The 24,965-nt window shown below is 29.3% G+C and overlaps 1 protein-coding gene across 1 annotated transcript in view; it reads right to left on the bottom strand.

Annotated features, from left to right (window-relative positions):
* LOC106469654 (multidrug resistance protein 1-like) overlaps positions 1-24,965 on the bottom strand; it is a gene marked incomplete at its 5' end in the record, with an annotated part of 49,876 nt that overhangs the window by 3,522 nt on the left and 21,389 nt on the right. Inside the window, 8 exons of the mRNA XM_022398231.1 lie at positions 973-1,119; positions 4,946-5,152; positions 5,425-5,625; positions 8,956-9,112; positions 12,355-12,495; positions 15,586-15,686; positions 19,256-19,459; positions 20,394-20,477. Coding sequence (XP_022253939.1) covers positions 973-1,119; positions 4,946-5,152; positions 5,425-5,625; positions 8,956-9,112; positions 12,355-12,495; positions 15,586-15,686; positions 19,256-19,459; positions 20,394-20,477 — 1,242 coding nt within the window. The remainder of the gene's footprint in view (positions 1-972; positions 1,120-4,945; positions 5,153-5,424; positions 5,626-8,955; positions 9,113-12,354; positions 12,496-15,585; positions 15,687-19,255; positions 19,460-20,393; positions 20,478-24,965) is intronic.

Genomic DNA, 24,965 nt, shown 5'->3' with positions numbered 1-24,965 from the left:
TTTTACGTTTAAAAAAGTCTATACTTCTTTATAAAGGATAAAAAAGGCTGGAATGATATGTTATCATAAAAGCTTCTGGCAGCAAACTATCAGACTAGTAGAGTGATTTCCAAGTTGCTAGGGGTGTCACGAGGGTTTCATCAAATCAAGAATAATTAAGAACATAAAAAAAAACACTACGAAAGAAAATATTGCATGGGGCAGCAGGGGTGTTGTGTAAATCAAAGTAAGTGAATAAAGGTGTTATCAATGAAAGAAGTTTCGAAAATACTGGATTAGTATGCAAACACCACATATCAACATTTTGTGGATATAAGTGTCAGTAAGCTAAATGATAAATACTTCTTTAGGACAAATATTCAGTGAAAGCCTACACTGTAGAGGATGATAAATTCTAGATGTTACATTAAAATCCTATAAAAGTCATTGCAATATCAAGCTTTTGAGATAATATAAAATCCAATACCAGCTTTCTTATTACTGTGTATAAATAAATTTTTTAAAACATTTCTTTAGCATTAACACGAACAAAAAAATTTATGAGATAATGATAAAATAATATTAATTTATAGTTCACTTTACTTAACATTGTTTATTATTTTGGTTTTTATGTGCTTGACTTTACTGTTTTTTTTAAATTGGTGACTGAGGTTTCTTAAACTTTTTCTAATAAAATAAGTGTTCATAATGTATGTTGTAGGGATTTAGTAATATTTTGAAAATCTGCTCTTGAGTTTTCCTTATCATTATAAAACATACCAATAGAAGGTATAAAAATCCTATACATCACTTAAAAGTTAAATTATACAATTACCAGAGCTCTAAGTTCAATGTTATTACTCAAACCAAAGAACAAGAGCAGAACAAAAACATGTTTAGGAAGATAACTTATTAATATATATATTTTTAATGTAAACAATACTGCATATTGTCTACCAGTCCTGTCTTTATTAAGTATATTTTAATGCTCACTTTTTCACTTTCAGCATCAAGAGCTGATGTAGCTTCATCAAGCAACAATAGTTTTGGATTTCGTACAAGTGCTCTAGCAATTGCAACTCTCTGCTTTTGACCACCACTTAGCTGTGATCCTCTATCCCCAATACTTGTCTCATAACCCTGAAATGTAAGCAGTTTAATTTAGTACACTAAATTTTATAAAAAAATAGATCAAATTTTTTAATTGTTACAAAAATAATAACACATCACTAAAAGTTACAAAGAGAAATAATTTAGTTAAAGTCTTACCGTAAACCTAAACGAAAAAGGCAATGATGACTTTCTTTAAAATTGTTATAAGTATAGACTAAGTTTTACTCTTCATGATTTTCTAACAAAACTATATTAAATAACTCAGTTATATAAAATATAACAAATATTGTTAATCCTGAAATACCAAAAAATTCCCTTAAGAAATTTCTACCCATTGAACTTTCTTCTTCTTTATAGTACAAACAAAACAATAGAAATATGTATGCGAAAAACAAATCTAAAGTAGTTTTTAAGCTGTCTTTAGTATATCAAAGCAATATGAAAACTAGCTTCAGAATACACAGTTATACTAGTGCAGAATCTTTGCCTTATGAAATTATCTTATTGAATAAACAACAAAATATTTTTTATAAAACTTAGGTTTATATGGACTTTGAGGTTTAGGTGTAAGTAAAACAACAAATGAAAGATTTCCCAAAAAACAGGTTTACATTTTTAAATACAAAACATGGGGACTAACAAAACTCAAGTTTACTGTTACTTAAAGTCAACTTCATAATGGTGAATTTTAAATGAAAAACTCAGTATTACAGGATTTGATCTCCTTAAAATTATTTCTAGCTATGCATCTTAAAAATGTCATAGAATAAATATAAGAAAAAATTAAAAATCATTTCATATCACTTTAATCATGTTTCATAAGGACATATACATAAAGAATTTTAACCTCTTGCCAATATATATATATACATAAAAAGTTATGATTAAAGTCTGATTCTTGTCGTATACAATACATGGTATTTAATTATTAACTGCAACGAGAAAAACAATTTATATGTAATTTCAAGTGCTTAAAACTTGATAATTTTCATTTCTAAAATTCAAAATGTACAAAATGTAAACTAATTAAAATATAATATTATGTGGAAAATGAAGTTTTATAATAAACATCGTAATAACCAAAAATAATCTTTAATTATGGGCATTTTGAAACTGTTTAAAATTCCATCAATAGTGTTAAAACCTCAACATTTTAACTAGAACATATTTAACACATATTTAAATGGTAGCAATATAATGGAATGTATGATAAAATGTGAAAAAGATATATATATTTAATAATGTGAAGAGAAAATATTATAAAGAAAGAATAAAATGTAGATGCATCTTAAATTACAGGTCTGAGTGAAATGTCAAAAAAAACAACACAAATAAACTGGTAATGATTAGATTAATAACAAAAGGGATGAGTTGATGTTATTATTTAGTGTGAAGTGATCATTAAAAATGAAAAGAGTTCATAATCATTTGTTCCAGACTCAAAAGTTTACACGTTTTCAAGAAGGATAGGTGGTTGTTGTAGTTCTCACAACATATATTATGTGGCTTCTCAGTAGATTCTAGTTTATTTTTTTTAAATGTTAGAAGTTAAGGAGAGAAGTTGTCAAAATAGATATAACATGCTCTGTTCCTGAGCTTTAGAACAAAGTTACCTTTGAAAGAGTCTAGTATGAAGCTGTTGAAGCAACTGTCAAGCCAGTAGATGTTTTCTTATAGTAAACAGATGTGGCAAAAGATTGTTTATTGAGTCTTCTAAAAAAGCTAAGTTGTCATTTTCTTCCATCTAAAATGTAAAGTTTATACCTTGATATTGTAAGTTTAGGTATAAAGTTTGACGTTCAAGTTCCCTTTGGCCATGTAAGGAAGTTACCATGTTTGATAGTTTTTAATTTCTTTATCTGTCTTGTGGAGAGTTTTAGAGTTGTTCTTTCACTCTAACCATTGGATTACATCTTCTTGAGATTTTTCTTATCAATATCAATTTATCTAACTAGTGTTTTAATTTCAAATGTTGTCTAAGCAATAATATCATTACAATCAACTCAACTCCTTAGATTCTATTGTGTTGTGTTAACCATTTTACCAGGAGGTTGCCTGTACTTCTTTTCTATCTCCCATCCTTCTGTCTCTCACCTATTGGACCCCTTTTCTTCTCCCCTTACTGGGTGTGTCTGTTACCTCCTCCAGTTGGCTTTTCAAAATAGGTTTTTGGTGTAGCCCAGGATCTGGACATTTTCTCCAGGTCTCCTCACTGCAACCCCCCCTTTCATAGAGTGGAGCATGAGAGATGCTTGCCACTTACCAGTTGCTAGCAGCAGAGATGGTGGACCATGGAAAACCTTCACCAATTGGACTTGTATGATGGGGGTGATATACAATTGAATACCAATATGGTGGGAAGTGGGGTGGTGATGCTGTTGGTGTAACACCTCTCATACAGCTATACCTATAATACATGCCACTTCTGCCCACCTCCTGCAGTCGTGTCTGATCAGTAGAGTTGAGGTGAGTACACACAAAACACCTGGGCCGTCCTCCTGCAGATGTCATCTGATAGTTTAATTGAGGTGAGCACACAAGGTACAGTCTGAATGCACCCCCAACCACACAACACATATTGGCTCTCTGACTTCTTATGTGCAAGTATTCAGACAGCCATGTTCTTATTCCACTCATATCTATGACACATGAGGCTTGTTTGCCTCTTCCTCCCTTTCTTCCCAGGCAAAGAGTATACCCTGGACGAGTAGAGATCTAGTCTCCCATGGGTGAGCCCCTACGAAGCCCCAGGCATCGAGCCGTGCAGAGGTGTGATATCGTCTCTGAAGTTAACGATTTCCACGCTTGAAAATGTATTTATGATAGATACTCACCTCTCCCACACATTCCTACCCATCCTCCATACTTCTGATGCACTTTTGTATTCCTTGCCTCATTAAAGAATGACGTTCTTCTGTAAAAATGCATCGGGGGGAGTTGTTGCACATAGAGGTGTGTTGCCCTCCTATTGGTGGAGGACTGTGCCACATGATTACATCATCATGCAATAGTGCAATTCATGTTAGATTGTATGAAATTAGGTGGGAGTTACCTCAAGGCTAGTGGCATGCAAACTGCTAAGGAAGACACATGGGGTAGGTATCTTAACTGTATCTATGGGAAATACATTTTCATGTAAAGAAAATGTTAAGGTATCTACTTGGAATGAGATCTGTAACTTTTAGAATATCAAGTTTCATATTGTATAGTGCAATTGTTGGTGAAGCAAGATATGTTGATGATTAGTTAAGTGTAATATGTTATAACAATTAGACTGATAATAATTTTAATAATAAATTTCTTTACTAGACCTGAAGAGCTCTGGATTTAGTGAAAATGCTCACAGGTATCAATGTGCAATATGTAAAATGTGCAGTTCAAATGCTATTATAAACCTACTTACTGATCCTCTCAAAATAATTAATATCTTTTGTTTGACTGGACTTTGTTTTCTTTTGATTGACCAATTAATGTTTTTCAAATGAATTTAACATATGAACTGAATCTGCAGTCAGTTTATTATCTAGTTGTATAACTCAGATTTAAGACAAGCTCAAAGTTCAATACTTTGTAAGGAAAGGAAATTCTGACAATTTGATACAGTTGCTAGATAGGTGTGGGCTTATACAATCTTTCATTTATAAGCATGCTGCAAAGGTTTAAAAGGTGCATTATTTCTATTAACCTTACATTTTCACTGATTTCTACTTTAAAGTATATTTATATATATATACCTACAATGATAGAAATATCATATATAAGTAATACAGGTTAAATAATTCATTAAATGTGAATAAACTATAATAAAAAGTTATAATATTTGCAAACAAATTCCATACTGTTGATGACTTACAGCTGGAAGAGACTTGATAAATTCATGAATGTTTGCTTTGCGAGCTGCAGAGATGATCTCATCCATGGTGACTTCTCGGCAATTATCCCCATAACAAATGTTTTCTCTAATACTATAACTAAAAAGGACAGGTTCTTGAGAAACAATACCAATGTGTGACCGCAATGCTGCAACATTAAGTTCTTTAACATCTGTTGTATCCAACATCTATACATTGGGAACAAGAAATACAATACCTTAGAAGTGAATCAGACCTGCCTGAAACATTTAAATCAATATTTAAATATTCTCTGTTACAGAAATATTCAAAAACTACATACATTTACATTTAAAAACTTATTATGAATGTACTTTTAATAGTTTACTTGAATTAAGGTATGAAAATAAAATCTTTATTGCACATGTTATTACATATATATACATATATTTAATTTTATTGTTAATGCTAATATTACAAACATATTTTTATAACAGCCTACCACAGAGCCTTTACAGCAATCATAGAATCTCTCTAACAGTTGTATACAGGTGCTTTTGCCACAACCACTGCTACCAACCAAGGCAACAGTTACTCCAGGTTCCACCTCAAGGTTCAAGTTCCGGAGGACTTTGATCTCAGGTCGAGTTGGGTAACTGAACTCTGCGCTTCTAAATTCCACAGCTCCAGCAGCAGAAGGGGACTGTATAATGATAAGCATAATGAGATGTAAAGTTTCAATATTAACATAAGAGGCTGAACAAACAACAAAGTGTACGATTTACATCTAAAGGAAGAAACTATTACACTGTAAAAAGACAAGAAGAATTAATAATTGCAATTGAAAAATTATTGATTTGAATGTATACAAAATTTAAACAAGCCAGCCAAGAATAGGTACAACATCACAAACTAAGGGGGATATATGATGAGTTTGTTATTTTTATACAACTGAACACCCAAATTGTATGCAACTATAACAACTAATTTTGTAAAAACAAAATTAATTCACCAAACAGCTAAACTCACATATCACTAGTGGTATGAGACAGTTTTTATGTTATTTTTCAATAATACTGTTTTTTCACTGTGAACAAGCTGGTAAAACTATGCAAAAATTTCTGAGAAACAATCAGCTATGTTCAGTAATTATGTAACCATTACTTCAGTTTTCATTACAAGAGGAAATTGTTTACCATAATATTCTGAGGTCTATGAATCTGGGAAGTGATCTCATATTAAAATGTAGTTTAGTGTAATGCTGCTATAATTTTTATTGGTTTAACAAAACTTCAAGACTTTCTCAAGAATCCATACTTAGATTTTCAAGACTCTTGAATTCTGTCATACAAGATTAAACTTAAACTTTCCTGTTATTTATATTCATCAAACACATACAAAGATTCACAATGGCTGACACAAAATACAAGCTGGATCCTCACAGCCAAACTTATTTTCTATTTTTAATGAAGAAATTATTTTATACATGAGTTTTTTATTGAAATTGGAATTTTGACTTTTCCAGGAACATAACTTAAAAACACATTTTTTCTATTATCCCAAATATTGAAATTATTAGATCTTACTTTCCATGACTTTAATTATGCTATAGGCCTAATAACAGATTAAATGAAATATTTATTAGTGTAATTTATAACATTATATTATTTCAACAAACAATGGATGCAGATTTATTGAGTATAGAAGTATAACAAGACGTAATATAAGCACAAATTAGACAAATTCCAATATGCACGTGAGCACCGATAGATAAAAATTTAATGAAAAGATACAATTTATTATTAGATCTCTTTCTGAATCCTGCAAATACAACTGAGTGAAGGTTTCATGTTCATGTAAAATTTCTTCACATTTGTTATTTGGAAATATGCTTATTATAGACAAGTAGCCTACAGGAAAATGGCTGATTTCATTAAAAAGGAGTAGCACTAATAGATCTCCAAGTCTAATATCAAATACACTTTCTGTTTAATCTTTGGATAACTACATTTAACAGTATAGCTATACTTAGATCTATTAGATCAGTTGTTAGGGCTAACATTTAGTGGTAAAGGCCTAATCAGGTAATGTTCATGCACATGGTATAAGAAGTAGATTGAGTTACACACTATCTATCTGTATAGGCTTATTTAGGTGCCTACAGTTGTATCAAGTTAACAATTTTTATTATATTATAATGTAGATCCAGATCTAAACACTAGATCTGTATACAGTGATTGCAGTTTTGATGCTTTCTGATGAGATTCACTCTTAACTTTTTTAAAAAACAGTTAATTTTTCTGAGTGGACAAAGCCTTGCTGTAAAAGTCACTGTGTTTATTCCTGTTGATCATGTGTGGTGTTTTTGAAAAAAACAATTAATTTCTTTGAAGTATAATTAAAATATGAATACAGGAGAATCATTAAAAATTGCTTAAAATAAAATGATTTTGAATAGAGACTTAGGTCCTGGTGCCACAGAAGTAAATCTCTGGAAATCAGTTTTGTAAATGATGCCACTGTATAAATATGAAATTTTTTGTCTTTCTTGTCTCCTGAAGATGGTGGAGCATGTTCCATCAAAACATGTAGAGTATTTAGTTTTTTATTGCTTTACTTTTATACAATAAATTATTGTGCATTTTAAAACTTTGGAATCATCAACTTATTATTTTATTGTCTTATGTGTCACTGTGATTCTCCCTGTTGATTATATGTGCTGGTTCTGAGAAAAACAATTCATTTCTCTGAGAGAGCCAAGACTTGCTGCTTTGTTCTATTCTACCCAGTTAAAAACAGTTTAATTCTCTTCATTTGATGACATTTATTCTATTTTATTTACAACAGTCCTACCACTACTTAATGGTCATGCATCACAGATTTTGGTTAAATAATGTTTTATTCTGTTTTGACTTTAATACCACGTCTTGTTTCACCTGAAACAAGTTGCTACACCTATCCTTATGATATTAGATTAATGAATCATATATTTTCCTGGAGATCAAGTAACTGTGAGCTAGTTTTATCCTAGAATTATCATATTATAAGAGTTTAGAATGGCTAAAGAAATGCATGAGCCAACTTAAACTCTGAGAGTGACAATTCTAACAGCTCTTGTTTGATTAAAAGATAAAAACGTTAGTCAGTACAAGTACATAAATGTGTCAAAAATTTTTTCATGCCAAATAATTAAATTTCCTATAAATTGTCAGTTGAACGCGAAAACTAATTTAATCAGAAAAAATCAAACTTACTCATAAATCATTGCATTTTTGTTTGTATACAACCTAGAGTAAGATAATGATAATTAATAGCAATGTACATGTTTTTCTGATGATAATAATATTAAACAAGGCAACATAAACATTCAGATTCCTTTACTAAGTTATTGGAACCACATAGGAAGCATTAGTAAACAAAGAAAAAGATTAAAACAAATAGTTTGTTTAAAATCTAATGAGGTCTGTGTGAACAGAAAAAGTCACTTGTACTCTTCTAGTTTCACTGATCAACTAGAAAATTTTTTTTTATAAAGGAAGTGAAATATTTTCTTTTTTCTTGTAGAGTTCTTTGTTTGTGATGTAGCAGAAGGAAGCTTTTAAGCAAAGAACTTTGTTGTTTACAAGTCTGAGATAACATTTATTGTATCAAGATCTTCTAACACAAACATCTAATGCTTCAAAGCTGTAATACATATGCATTACACTAGTACCCCAGTGGGCCATCAGAAAGTATACAGACTTACAATGCTAAAATCTGTTGTGGACTGGGTATAGATAGCCCATTTGTATCTTTTACCTAGGAAAACAATAGTAGCATTATACTTAAGATGATGTGGAATTATTCTTTATGAGGATTATGAACCAAAATCATATTGAAAATTAGATTACTTTAATGCTAAGAATGCACCTTTAGCATATGTGAAAAAAAACAAAAACACACTGCCAATACACAATATAGTTAACACAATTCAAAATAACATGTTAAAAAATATATGGTATTAACAGAAAGAAAAGGAATCTTTATTACATACCACTTTTAAACCACTTTTGGAAAAAGAATCAATTTTAGTAGGAGTATCAAGTAGTTTGAAAATGCGAACAGCAGACAGTTTGGCTTTCTGATAATCTGGTGCAAAGGCTACAGCTTGACCTACAATAGCTGTTCCAAGAATTACAGCTTCAAGCACCCTGTAAACACAACGACGTAATAAATGTTTGGATTCAAAGTGATAATGTGGGGATTTGAGAAAAAAAATCAAAAATTAAATATATGACTAAACAAAAATCTAGTGAATATATTTTGAAACACTATACAGTATAATAGTAGTAGTTACATTGACATCTGGCTTAATTCTTCTATTTATTTTTGTTTCTACTGAATGGTTACATCTTCAGTTCAATGTTTTAATACAGGGAGAACAAATCTTCTTAGCAGTTGCCAATTTTTGGTTCTAATTTTTGAGTAAAGTGCTATTAACTTAAAAATAGTACTCCAAATCAAAGTCCACAGTAATGGGGAGTGGGGTGGAAGGAGTTCAATCATTCAAATTATAAGGTATTAATATCATGACATAGGTAAATTTAATATTTCATGTATGTGCTGAAAATGCAGATCAAGCTTTTGCTATGTGCCACTGTGGTACTTTCAGGATTAGTGATTTTTAGTCGAGTAATTGAGGAGGAACTGCAGAATGTCAGGAAGCTTTACAAAAAATGTTTTGAAGACATTAATCTGACTTTCTTTAATCTTGATTGAGTATGAGGCAAAGAAAGAGATTGGACACAAATGAAACATAGCAAAACAATATTTACCCACCAAAACTATAATCAGGGTTTAAAATCAAGTTTATTTTTAGGTGTCTTTACTGGAGAGCTAGCAAAGCATCAAATCTAACTGTAAATGATGAAGACGAAAGGTGAAAGACTTTCAAAACGTTGTCCTCTACACTTGTGTTTCTACAACAGGCAGTTGCCATCCATTCAACAAAGTTTCATCATGAATACTCTGCCTAAACAATCTGTCAAAGAATATCTAACTGTAAATCTTTCTGTTAAAATCTCTCTTTTACAATCAAGTTCCAGACTGAGAAAATATGGCATTATCAGAAAAACAGCAGTTCATTCTTCTCAGGCTGCAGCATTACCCACATGACTAGAAAATAAGAGTTGTATCCTTAAGGCATCACCTGTCTTTCCGGTGGAAAAGATCACTATCTATTTTTATACAGCATTTTTATAAGAATCTTTCCATGAGAAAGTATGTATTATCCTGGTTGAATGATACAAGTTTATAGGCAAACAGGGTACGAAGAACTTGACCAACATTTTAATTAACACTTTATAAACATATAGAATATAAAGTTTTGCTGAAAAGAAAAACGTTTGATGTTTATTTAGGATGTTTTAGAGGTTATGCAAATGAAATTTGACAATTTTCAGATGAAGTGTTTTTACTCTTAACATGAAAACCACTTTACATTCAGAGTAGTCAACATTCTGACTCCATATATCCACAGACACATTTTTATCAAAAATAATTAAAACATCTGATTTTTTGTGTACTGACACCTTGCCAAATTTTGTGGAGATACACATACCATATTAACCATCTCACCACAAGCAAGTCAAAGTGCACATTCAAAATGTAATTAAACTATTTAATTACCATTTCATATGAAAAAACATTGGAACAATAAATAGTTAATAGATACTCTTTTTCCCAATTCTATTATTTGAAATAATATTGATATTTACGATATATTGTTCATTAATAATAGTGTCAAGTCCTGGTTAGGCACGTTTATTAACTGTGTTTGGGTAAATGTTGAATTTATTTCTAAGTATTGTTATTGTTGAATTTATTTCTAAGTATTGTTATAGTTGAATAAATTATTTTTTGTCGTTGTTGAACCCTGATTGTAGTGGTGTGTTTATTTTAGACCATTACTACTTATTAGGTTAGATTAGGTGAGATAATGCTCAAGAGTAGCTAATGAATTACATCATTCAGTACAGTAATGGGTGCTACATGTTCACCACGTGATTTACAGATTGTGTGGCAAGATTATTAATTAGACACAGTTCAAAGGGCAATAACATCATAAAATTAAGTATAAAGATAGGTATACTGTTGCAAGCTTTAAGCTATTTAGAATAATTAATTGTAGTTTCATGTTACAATTTGCAGGCATTCCAGAAATAAAAATGGGTAATTTAACCATTTTGTATTTCTTTACAGTGGTTGAGGTTGGTCAAATTGATTGAATGGAAATAAAGCTAGAGTATAGAAAATAACAGATAAAATGTAGTTTTACTGAAAACAACATTATATATATATATATAAGGAAATTTGAAAGATTATGCAAATGAAATTGCAAGTTTTCAGATAAAGAAAAGTATTTTTAATCTTAACATGAATATAATTTTGCATTAGGAGCAGTCAACACTGACTCCATTATATTCATGGACAAATTTTTAGTTAACATACTTAATTAAAAAATTTGATTTTTTTGTGTACAAAAGATTTGTAATGTTTACTGAAAGCTTGCCAAATTTTGTGAAGGAACACAAAATATATTAAAGTTATAATATGGAAATTGTGATCGTCACAAGGTCTGCATAATCTATCGAGCTTGTAGTAAGAGAGCTAGGCTGTCACTGAAACCCCACTATAATAATGATTACTGTAAGTACAGTGGAGATTTGTTTTGTGTATTATTACTCTTTAATTGTAAGTATATTTATGTTTGTTTGCTTTAATGTTTCAATATTTTACACAGTATTATATGACTCATAATCGTGAACTAAAGTTTTTCTTTTCATATGTTTTGAAACTATTGATGTGGTGGAAATACAGTTAGAGGTAGAGTATTTTAGTATATCATCAAACATTTAAGGTTTACTTATGGTTTTAAAGTAGCATTTAGTTTTTATATTTTCCGCAAAAATGAGATGAAGAGCAATTCAGAGAGTGACAATTAAATTCATAAACCTCCAGCATTTGACAACTTGAAGTTGTCTATACGATAACTTTATAACTATCGCTAGAAGGTTCTTCACCAGATAAAATCAAGTGGAATATTTTTCATACAAAAAATATCAACCAATGCAGAACTTCTCTCTTCAACATGGATAGGGCTTTCATTATGAATCTAACTATTAAAGATAATTCCAAACTAATATGTTAATTAAGTAGTTTATATTCAAAAACAAATGTATTCAATTTGACCTTAGTGTCTCAATTTTGTTAGTATGGTTGATGACTTTTAAATGCACATTAACCTTTGATTTAAATTCACTAATTTTATTTTGCAACACAGTGAATTATCTGTTGAAGTCATTCAATTTTTTAAATGCTTTAATCTTTTATAGAAAAGAAGACACTACTTATTACAAGCTTATCATATACAAATCTACTGAAAATATCTTACTTGAACAGATCCCCATACTCCAAACTTTGTTCACTAATTAGAATACCTCCATAATACATGGCTGCTGCATATGCAAATGAAGGAAGACTCTGAGAAAACCCAAATGTCAATCCCCTCAGATGAGATCTTTTTCTGGATGATCTGTAAATGTTTTAGAAATTAAAATCCTGTTTCAGCATATACTGATATAACTAATTAAAGAGAGCATTTTCTTCTAACATGTAATTATATTTCAAAATCTAGAAATCAGTAACACATCAATAAAAACTTTTTTTTCTGTCTTTAACAACTTTCGGTTGTATTTTTTTTGTGGTTATGCTCAATGGGCATTGCTTAAACATGTCAATAATGTGTAACAAAAATATTTATACATTACATGTTAAAAATAAAACAGTGTAAAGGCACAAGCAATATAAATATAAAAACGTTTTTAATACAATGTTCAAACCAAAATGTAATGTAAAATCAGATTTACAAATCACTTTATAAATGTTTGAAATATTTTAATTAACTTAGCTAATTACTGAACATGGGCAAATTAAATGATTAATCGTTATAACCGATTACCTATAAGCAGCAATTGCATTGATTAGTGTCTCAGAAAATAATTGATTAATTGAATATTGTGATGAAAATAATCAGCTAATTAAGATTGATGTTTATGATTATTAATGTTTTCTATTATTGCAACTATCCAATAACTGTAACGTTGCCATTATGATTTTCATTATTTTCAATTAATTAAGATTTTTTTTAGCTTAATTGATCGATGTCAAAACTCAGAAAATAATCAATTAATCAAAATTAAGGTTTCAAGTTATTACTATTTTTGATTACTCCAATTATCCAAATAATTGAAATATTGCCATTAATTCATTTGTTCTTAAGTACAAAACTACATTATGGATTATATATACTCTGCCCAGTGTGGGTAAAGAAACTCTATTTGTAGTGCAAATTGTTTAGTCCTCTCATGTGAGAATAATGGTTTATTTTTTAGCCTTGTCATGAGAATAATCAAATAATTGACTTGAGTAACATTTTTATTGACTGTTAAAAATAAAAAACTTAGGAATTTTTTTTGTATTTTTAGTAGCAAACATAAAAAAAGTGGTTTATGGTAAATAAATGCTGCAATATAATATGGTCAAGTAGAATCAAGCACATTAATGAAAAAATATTATATAAATACCCAATGAATTAACCCTATTTGCATGGGTCAGTTTCAAAGTGCACGTTCCTCAACCTTTTACAAAGTGCCACTAAACATGGTATTATGTACATGATTTCAGAGTTATCAAGTAGTCATTCTACCCTACATTGCTGATTTAACAATAGTTCATTGTAGAGGAGTAGAAATACAAGATACAATATACTGGGGTATTGAAATAAACTACTGATGTACATTTTGGATGTTCTAGAGATTATGAAAGTGCAAAATTCAAAGCTTGCCATATTCTGTGTAGATACACATAGTAAACTCAGAATTATATTCAAAATTCCTTCTCCAATGGACTGAGCCCGTGCACATTTAGTCAATGGCAAATACTGGAAACTTCAGACTCTCCATATAAATCAAAGAATAACAACATTAATTCCTATTTTGGGCTATTCATTATCATTTTATACAATTTTGTTTACACATAAAACTTCTATGTAAGTTAATATTTTCTGCTTGGCACAGTAGTACAAGATTCTCTGTCATTATGCTCACTTATAATTACATAACACATCTAAAATGACTAATCCCAATTGAGTAGAATATTATTCAGTAGTCATATATATGTCATATTACATCATGATACAAATACAATTTCAATTAAGACTTTATACGATGTAACCAAACCACATGAGCTCTGGTATTGAGAAAAAAAGGCTCATCAACAGTTGCATGCAACAAATATCTCAAATAGTTTTTTAACTCTCTTCTCACTGAAAACCCGTATTTGGTCAGCAGACAATAATATAACTTGTCTTACTGTGATAGAATTTCCTTTGTTTATCAAACCAAAGAGAATATATACAAAACACAAGTCCTTAAAGCTAATGTGTCCAATATTTTCAAGTTATAATTATATATTAGCTAAATAAAAGACATGGCTATTTTAAGTTTTTGTTGAAAATATGAGTTTATTAATAATTCTAATGTTTAAAATATAAACAGTGTTTCAGGTTTCTTAATACTAATTTAATTTTCTAAATCTGTACTTTCATGCTGCTAATTCTGTCAAATTGCCTGTGTACAGTATATTGAATATGCTCCACAAACTAACCTCATGTTACAAATGAAACTGAAGAAATATGTTAAACAGTTACAGACTAACCACATGTTAAAAATACAAAAAAAAAGAATCATGATAAACTGCTACAGACTAACTTTCTGTTACAAGCATAAACAGAGAAAACATGTCAAACTGATACAGATTAACCTTGTGTTACCAGTACAAACAGAAGAAACATGTGAAAGATGCCACAGACTAGCTTCATATTAGAAGTACAAAGAGAAATATATTAAACTTCCACAGACTAACAAACAGAAAAAATAAGTTAAATTACATACACTAGTAAACAAAAAACATAATTAAAAAGAGATCTAAACTCAATATGAAATATAAAAATACATGTATTTTCTCTTTCTGTGTAGGTGATTCTTATTAAAATTATAATGACACATACAAAATAAGTAAAAACCAAAATACAAGTTGTAGTTTTATAAACTTTTTGAATTTTTTTATATGCTGCAAATATTCCCTTTTGAAATTACAGAACCTGATACTAAATGAATGGGTGCAATACAGACTGATACACTATAGTGTTGAAGTTTTACTGCACTCAGTGACAATTACACCAATATATTAGTTATGAGAACTTACAGGTACAATAAATTTTTGGCAGATGTTCACGTCTGATAAACATGCATAGTTTCTAGATCATGCAATATCAAGAAGTACAAATCTAAATGATTTATCTAATCTTTTATGAAAGTGTGTGTAATGAAGCTTTCATGAGGGATGTTAATGTTTACAAGCATTCTGATTGTTTTTTAATTCTTAAAATGCATATTTATAATACCTAATTTGTACATGGATGATATACTCTGAAGATTTTCTAATTATTAGGGCAATTACTTTAAATGCAAAAACTGATATAAAATTCTGAATCATAATGCAAGGTGTAAGAAAATATAGGTAAAATGTAACAATGAAATGTACATAAAAACAACAGACTTACTTATGGGGACCAGTGAGTTCTTTTAAGTAATTAGAATAAAATGTATTTTCAGCATGGAGAGATGCTACTGTTCGAATATTTTCAATAGCTTCGATAGCGATCTGTACAAATACCAAAGAAACTGTTATGAAATAGTCATAAAAACCATCATATGTTCACATTTTTAACCAATTTACTGTTCAATATCTATAAAATACAGGTAAATTGATTGTAGATGTGACTTATTCTAATTAAGAAAAAATTACCAAAAATTATATTCTTCTTGAAAATATACATTTAACATAAATTTTACTTAAATATATGTAATAAATAATAACAAGTGATGTGGTAGAAACAAAACAAAATCAGAATATAAGAAGGGTTTGGTTTTAATTTCATGCAAAGCTACACAAGGGCTATATGCACTAGCTGTCCCTAATTTAGCAGTGTAAGACTAGAGGGAAGGCAGCTAGTCATCACCACCTACAGCCAACTCTTGGGTTACTCTTTTACCAATGAATAGTGGGACTGACTGTCACATTATAACACATTCATGGCTGAAAGGGCAAGCATGTTTGGTGGGATGTGGATTTGAACCCACGACCCTCAGATTGCGAGTCAAGCACCCTAACCACCTGGCCATACCGGGCCTCAGAATACAAGCAGCAAACACTGCATGTAGTTAATGTTTTAGTCATTATATTTAGACAACTGTTTTTAAAATCACATTTTTTTGGCCCAAACTACAGTGTGTCATCTTTATAAACCTATAAGTACTTTCAAAATTTTACTGTTACCCTTAGTACACACTTTTCTAAATTATTATTAACACTTTCGGTGCAGGCTTGTTCAATGCAACTGATTTTTTAACCACAAAGTAACCATAAGTTTCTATCCTGTAACTTTTAATGCCTTGTGTACCTTCACAAAATTTGGCAAGTTTTTAGTAAACATTACAAGTTTTTTGTACACAAAAAATCAGAATTTAATTAAGAATTTTTACTAATGATTTATCCATAAATACTCCATGAAGAATTTTCATTACCTTACATAATCTAACCTTATCTAACTTAATACGTTTCTGCATTTTTACATTTTAGTTACTTTTATAACAATAAAGAACATGCATGAAAAACAAGAAATATAGTATGACCTGTGTCTTAATTTTTTGCTGTTGATGAAAATTAAGCCTACATGTTTATATTAATGGTACTATTATACTAAATGATTTTTGTTTACTTAAATAATGCACCTAAGAACACAGAACAAGAATACACACAATACAAACAATGTTCTATATCTGGCTTTCTAACTGTTGCACAAGAACCTTTAAAAATTTAGCTATATTTGACGATCAGAACACTGTGAGAGAAACTTTCTGACTGAAGATGAAATAGACAATACTCTGTGTGGAAAACAATATAATAGATCATTTGACAGATTAAACTTTGACTTTCTATTGGTTATAAATAATATACTATAAAACATCAGATAAAACTACTGTGAATTTGTGAAATATAGGATTTTAAAGGTGGGCGTGGCAAGTAGGTCTGATTTTAAAGTCTATGACTCCATTAACAAATAAGACTGAAGTCTATAAAAATTATGCTTTGCTTCAGTAATATCTATATTATAATGAGTAATTTATGTTAAATTCCTTACATCTCAGAGGGGTGGTAAATAAATTAGAGAAGAGGGAAGACCTAGAATACAAATTTCACAATTCTCATACTAGGGGAGATTGAGGATTTTTTAAATAGCTTGGAATAAGATTAAGAACTTAAAACTTAAATAACATTAAAATTAGATTTCTTAACTATGTTTTTGATGTCACATTTATTTATATACAATGATAATAAAGTAGTTTAATTATATTTTGAATGTAATTCTAAAAAGACACAACATGCAAAGTGCACTTTGCCCTACCCATAGAGATGGTTAATACACCAAATTGTTTGTGGATAAGTGACTTTGTTGATTACAGGGTTCCTAATAACATACAAACCATACAAAAGATGTCATCACTGCTGAAATTAATCCCACTAATTAGTGACAGAGTGGTACCCTGTGTAATTTACTTAGAAAATGGGTGATTTTACCCAAATCATTTGATCAATTCTATACAACTGAGTCTTATAACAAGACATCACTGATAGTGAACAGTATGAAACAAGTATATATAGGTAGTGAAAGTAGTATACACAAAAATATTATTTTTAAGTTAATTAATGTTATATAATGAGAATACTTCAATGTAATCTTCCTTGCAATGTTTCTATTAAAGACATTTTAGAATTTACAGCTATTTAACAGCAGTTATAAAAAAACAAAGGTTACAATCTAGTTAAGCAATCACTTGTGAGTATAGAAACATTGCACTTTAATTGCATGGGCACCACTAGTGCATAACTAACCAAAATGTTTATTGCAAGATGAGACTTTCTGTAAACAGAAAAAACTGTCAAATCTCTGGGAAAGTTCACCACTGTATATCAATCTATTAAGAAAATTAGTAACAGATCACTAACTCATGGTTAGTTATGAGTCCGATAATGGGTTCAATGTAAACTTAAAAGATAAGTGGTGACAGAAGGTAAGAATAATAACATTAATTAGTAAGATTTAAGTAAATGTTTTGACTCAAGGTTATCTCTGAACTGCATGTTTCAGTAACCTCAAGTTTTTGGGTCATGAGAACAAAGAGTTTTCATGTAGAACTTGTGACCTGGAGTTTCTGATGAGTGAGTGTCAACCATGTGCTGCATATCAATGAGTGAAATAACAACTAAAAACCCTAAAAGGAGCTTTACCCATTTCAGTATATTCCTTCATAATAGTAAAATATATAACCAAATTTGTCCCAAACTATTTTGGGATATATATAGTACTGAATATATTGGAAGGTTATTTTAATTTTTGATGTACAAAAAGGAGTGATTCATAGAGAAAATTAAAAAAGAAATATCAGATATTACAGGTCTATCTGTGGCAAAACAGTTACGTCCACAGAGTATATTAAAAAAAGACAAAATATTTATATTGTGTTCATCAGTACATCCTAAAACACTACATTTTTGGAACTTGCATCAACCTCCAAAACACTAACTGAAGAATTCTGTTCATAAATTTGCTAGTTAGTTGTAAGTTGCTTCATGCTAATGATATAGTAAGGAATATCTGTGTAAAAGAATGTATATAACAACTACATCAATATCTTAACTGCAGTAAAAAATATTACAAGTAGGTATATTAAGATCTCTTTTTAAAGAAAATAACTCTCTTCCTTTTAAGTACATAGGAAACATTGTGATTGTCATCATAGCTTCAACCCACTCTATCAACATAAACTAAAATCAATATACCCATGAAATTGATGTTATACAACAAACTAAAATAAAAGTCAACATGCTAAAACAAATAAAGCTATAATGTACTTCAAAATAAAATAACTGAAAAACTTACTGAAAACAGTTTTTGTGCTCAAAAGTACTTCATGACTGAGTGGAAAAATAATCTTAACTTATAATATAATAAAGAAAAACAGCTACTCATTAATATTTTTTAATTACATATACCTGACAAAAAATCTGACTTACATAAGAAACTCATTTTAACCTCCAATCAGAACTTAATCTATTCATAAATTGCAAGAAAACCTCCTATAAACTTTACATAAATGTCATAGTTGTACCTTGGTGGCTTCCTCTCCTGCAGACTTTTCACTCAGCAATTGGCCACTGATCATTCTGCTTTCAAAGTACGTAGCTAAGAGAACAAGAGGAACAAAACACAAGAGCACCAGGCCAAGTTTCCAATTATAATAGAAACTAATGGTTAAACCTGCTACTAAAGTAGAGAAAGCTTGAAAAAGGTTGGACATGCGTGAACCTGTAGCCTTAAAGAGAGAGCAAAAAAAAAGGAAGGAAATTGTTATAAGAATTTATGAAACTTTTTCATCCAGCTGTTTTAAGTCAAATCTAATATGACAAACATGTAGCTATCTAAATCCTATCCTAACTACTGTTCTACAAAAGTTCTTTCTATAATATGTAATTTTTCAATCAATTATAATGATCACTGTTTGAAATACTATGAAGATAACTCATTTAGTTTCATAATTTCATGTTGTGTTATGCAAAAGACTGCTTTCCAACATTGGCTCACAGAAAATATTGGACTACAAAGAACAACAAGACAGAGATAAAAAAATCACTATTAATTCTTAAAAATCTCAAATGTCACTCCAAAATGTATTAACACTAGATTTTTAAGTTAAGATTCTTACAGAATGATGAATTACAAGTGATTAGTACACAATGGTATGTTCAGCCTATTAAGCCTAACTAAGAGTGGTTGCTTAAACATTGTGAAAAGAAATACTTCATTATTTATATTTCAAGTTGTGTCATTAAATCCTATTATTATAGAATGGACAAAAGTTGTTAAGTAAAAATCAGACTTGGCAATGAAATTACAACTAAACAACTTAAAAAAATGGAGTGTCCAAACCCTAAAACTATCTTAATTTTTTCTACATCATACAAAATTTAGAAATATGCAAATTATTCTTTAAAAAGCCATCTTTTTGAAATTTTTATTCCATAAATTTATTTGCATGGCTAAAATCAAACTTCTAAATTCTATCCTAGAAAAAATGGCTGTATTAACATAGAAACACTTCACTTTAAAACATTTCAAACATAAAACAGGTGAGGTATTTGTGTTATATATTAATGCACAAACATATAATCATCTCCTATAGAACTTTTACAATTTTATTTCTTGTTACTTCTTTTTGGTCAAAAGAAATATACATCATATAAACTTACACCTTGCACACTGGCAGCATCTGATGACAACCTGGCACATAGTGCCCCTGTATTGTTCTTGGTGCTATCAAACCAACCAATATCCTGTCATGAAATAGAAAGAATTACTGTAAATACATTGGATACTCCTGCCAAGTTTCATCCAGATTTTATCTTATTTAACAACTCAATCACTATTAAAAATGGATGCAAGTACATTTTTGTACTACAGTAAAGTCTCAAGTAACTTTATTTTAGTTAAATTTCTGGATGTTAAGTCAAATTATATTTTTAAAAAAGCCAAACAGATATACAATGCAAAAAAATTTTAAAAAATATGAAACACACATTTGAACACTAAACTACACAATAGCAAGAAATAATAATTTTGGTTTAAAATGTAATAAGAACATCAGTTTTGATTGGTTTTGTAAAAGCTCTTGGATTTTTAGATAGTACTAGTCTGAAAAATTAATTTTTATGTAAATTGGAATTTTCAATTTGCATGGTACCATATGTGCACATGTGGATTAAATTATTAGATCATAGACCCATAGTGCTTAAGCATAGTCATCCCTGATTTTGAACTACTGATGAGAGAGAAGGCATCCAGCTAGCCACACCTTCTTCCACAAGGCCCATGTCTGGCTCATTAAACTGAATAATAGGATTGAATGTTACTTTCATAATATACCCAAAACTAAAAGTGAGCAGTATGTTCAGCAGCATCATTTTTTGAAAGTAGGTTCCTTTAATTCACACCCTTACAAGCTAATTATCAACAGGTATTTATTTAAATAATTTCACTTTCATGACAGTTAGATTGAAAATCTTAATCCAGTATTTTTAATCAAACATTCATATGCATTTGAGAAAAAATGCTGCCTAAACTAGATAGATGAGTTATGGTTAATGGGAGGTAAAATAAACAACCTAAAACCTTTATATTTCAATAAGATGTGAACTATTAAAATGTAATTTTTTTAAGTATCCCTTTCAGACAAAAAAATAATAAAATTTTCTTCTTTGCAAAACAAATTTTGTTTTTGATTTTAAACTGGCCTAGATTTATATTAATGGGTCATGGAGAAATTAAACATAAACACAGATTTATAATCTATTTATTGCTAGAAGGTTATTAGTTGATGGAAGTAAATAATTAGTACAAATTAAATTTCTTTACAATTTGTATCTGATATTAGTGTTACTATTTCTTAAACTAGGTTAAAAACAATTATATAAGTTGTAGTTTACATAATTCTAGAACACCTGGGTGGGTTTATCTGATTTAAAAAAAAGATGCTGAATGAAATTGTTTAAAACTTCAGAAGAACTTCCTACAAGTTATGTAGCTTTCACAAATAAAATAAAAATGCTTACCTTGTTGTAGATTTAATTACTGATTTTTATGTCTTCCTACATTTTTGTAAAACTTTCTTACAAAGCTTACATCCTATAAAACTGTCAAGTTTGTCTTTGTTTTGATTTGAAAAACACTACATGCAGTTTGTGTTTACAACCACTACTGTACAATAAAATAACTTTTCTACCATACCAAAATTATAAGCAAGCCAACTTTTTTAACTGTTAACCAGAAGGTTCAATTGAATATATGTAATAAGTTTTAAACTTGTTTTTTATTCATTTAGATATATATATATATATATATTTCACGTTTCTTTTCAGTGAGCTTCCTTGCCCATTCAAGCCGTTACTTAGGCCAATAAAGCCTAATGTACAGCAGCCTTTTCTGTGAAAGAAAACTTGAAACAGTCAAGTGCAAATAGTTCTAACTAAGCCTACCTCATCTTGTTACATGAAAAGCATTTATTTTCCTATCATATTGCAACATTGAAATTCAAATGAAGTATAAAATGACAAAGAAAGCTTTTAGAAAATAAATTAAGACTTTAATTGTGGAAAGCTGTTCACACACATTTATTTTTCTATCAACATATCACCAAACTAAGCTTTTATCATTTTGTTCCAAACTCTACAGAATTCTCTACTGTGGAAGTCAAATTGGTTTAAACAGCTGAAAAGGACAACAAAAGAGTGTTCATTGTGTGATTAGATTACTAGCCTATAACTTCTCAAAGCTGAGATATAGGCAATTACATCACAGTATGACAAACAAGGTTGAGAAACAGTGAGTGGCTAAAAACTGATAAAACTACTCTTGTATTCAAGTTACAAGGTTAAATTAGCACTAATTTGTTCAAATCTGTTATAACTTTCTTCCTAGTGGCTATGATATAGCATTATCCACAGAAAAAATTTAGGAAATTCATAAACACTAATGATTTGGTTCCAAGCACAATGAAATCAACCCAAAATCAAATTTTCAATTAAAAATATTCTTGTGGACAAAATTAAATAAATAAGTCTTTTTCATTGAATAACATTCAACTTGAATTGTTCTTTTAATGTGTGGATGAACGACTATAAGATTGTTTTCTATATTTTTTTTATTTTTTATGGGATGCATCCTTTCAGGTGTGACAGAGTTAGATTAATAAAAGTTCTTATTGAAGTATGAATTGCAAATTTATAGTTTATTTCTGAAACAAAAAAAATGTAGTTAATATAAAATAAACCTACAAATTATTCTAAGTGATATGGTTTGTTTATAGCACAAAGATAAACAAAATGGTACTGACTTCCAGATTAGGCTTAATAGCAACAAATGTAAAGAAAATTTACTAATTAAAGCACATAAGTTTTATACATTTGCATATTTACATATGCTCATTTGTTTTAAGAAGTTTTATGAAAGCCACTGATTGCTTTACAGATATTTGATGTAAAAGCTTTTCACAACCTTGTAAAAATGAAACAACTTTTATGTAACAATGTTTATGGATATATTTTTATAAAGTTTTAAGGTTGTTCAATGTTGAACTTAAAAAATTCATTAATTAAGTATAGACATCATTCATCTAATATACTGTTCATTCTTGTGCTTACTTCCCCTACACACAAAAATCTATCGTTACCAACAATTATGTTTATGGATATATTTTTATAAAGTTTTAAGGTTGTTCAATGTTGAACTTAAAAAATTCATTAATTAAGTATAGACATCATTCACCTAATATACTGTTCATTCTTGTGCTTACTTCCCCTACACACAAAAATCTATCGTTACCATCAATTATGGTAATTTTATTGCAATTTATGAAAACTCAAAAATCACATTTAAAATACTATCAAAATTATGAGTGGGATAGCTCCATGTATAATTCTCAATATAATCTTTCTAACCTTATTAAAAACAATTAATAGCCATAAATTATCTTAGCAAAAATGACAAAATAGTTGTAATAGAATCTGATAAGGGAAACAGTACATTCATACTGAATCAAATAGATTATAATACTAAAATAGAAAATATTGATATTCTGAATGATACAACAACATTTATTAAGATGAAAACAAACCCTACAGAGATTTATTTCTTGAAACTTTAAAGCTATTGATGCAAGAAGAATATTTTATAAGAAGTTGTTCTGTTAGACTCATATCTCCTAATATAGGCATATATAATCATGAAGTAGCTGGTTTTTGGTCAAGTTACTTTAACAGCTTACACATGATGAATATACCATTAAAGAAGGTTTTATATTTTCTAATGAAGTGCACAACTTAACATTTGATTAAGATGTTTGCTATGTAAGTTTGCCAGAGTTTCTGTACAATTCCTCAGCAACAAACATTGTGATTATCTTATATCAGTATGATAAACTTTTATATGTATTCTTTCCATAAAATGTTGAAATCTGCCAAAAAAGAATCATATTTCCTATTTTATAAAAACTGTGTATGATAAAATTAAAGAAGTGGCAATGAGATCAAGGTTTCAACAACACTTTCCAAATTGTTCCTTCACTATTGGTGTTGAAAGATTGAGTTTCAAGCCTATATATTATTGGAGAAATGTTGGTGACACATTGCTATTTTCAATATCTCAATTTTGAGATATCCCAGTGGTCAACATATTAGTATAAGATTCAAGGTAGAAACATCAACTTACTTTTCTTGATAATATACAATAATAATGGCAAATTTGAGGGTGAAATATATAATAAAGATATATTTACTTGCTTACGCTAAGTTTGACAGTTTTATTCCAAATTTCTTTAACATAAATTTAATTAAGATATTAATTCATCTTTGCTTATAACATCACTAGCGCACATGAACATCCACATAAAGAATTTCAACACAATAAAGTGTTTTTAAATAAAAATGGCTTTAATAATAACATTGTTGATAACATTATTATGGGATTAGATGGGTAAAGCCAATAAACCTAAAGAAAATGGAATGTTCCTAAAGAGTATTTGTCAATAATATTGCTATATATTGACAAATATGTATTAAATGTGACAACTAAATTTCATAAGCTTTTTCTCCTACAGCTTATCCACTTACAATTTATCTTTAAACCAAAAGGTAGATTACATATGTTTTTCAGATTCAAAGGTAAAATATCACCATTAAAATCATGTAATGTAGTATTTAAATGTTTTAGATGCATTACTTGGAATACTAGATTAATCACTAGATGGCTCTAAACATGCACAAAAGACA

Source organism: Limulus polyphemus, unplaced genomic scaffold, assembly GCF_000517525.1.
Source record: "Limulus polyphemus unplaced genomic scaffold, Limulus_polyphemus-2.1.2 Scaffold3594, whole genome shotgun sequence".
NCBI classification, from domain to species: Eukaryota; Metazoa; Arthropoda; class Merostomata; order Xiphosura; family Limulidae; genus Limulus; species Limulus polyphemus.
This window is presented reverse-complemented; position numbering and strand designations above follow the sequence as displayed.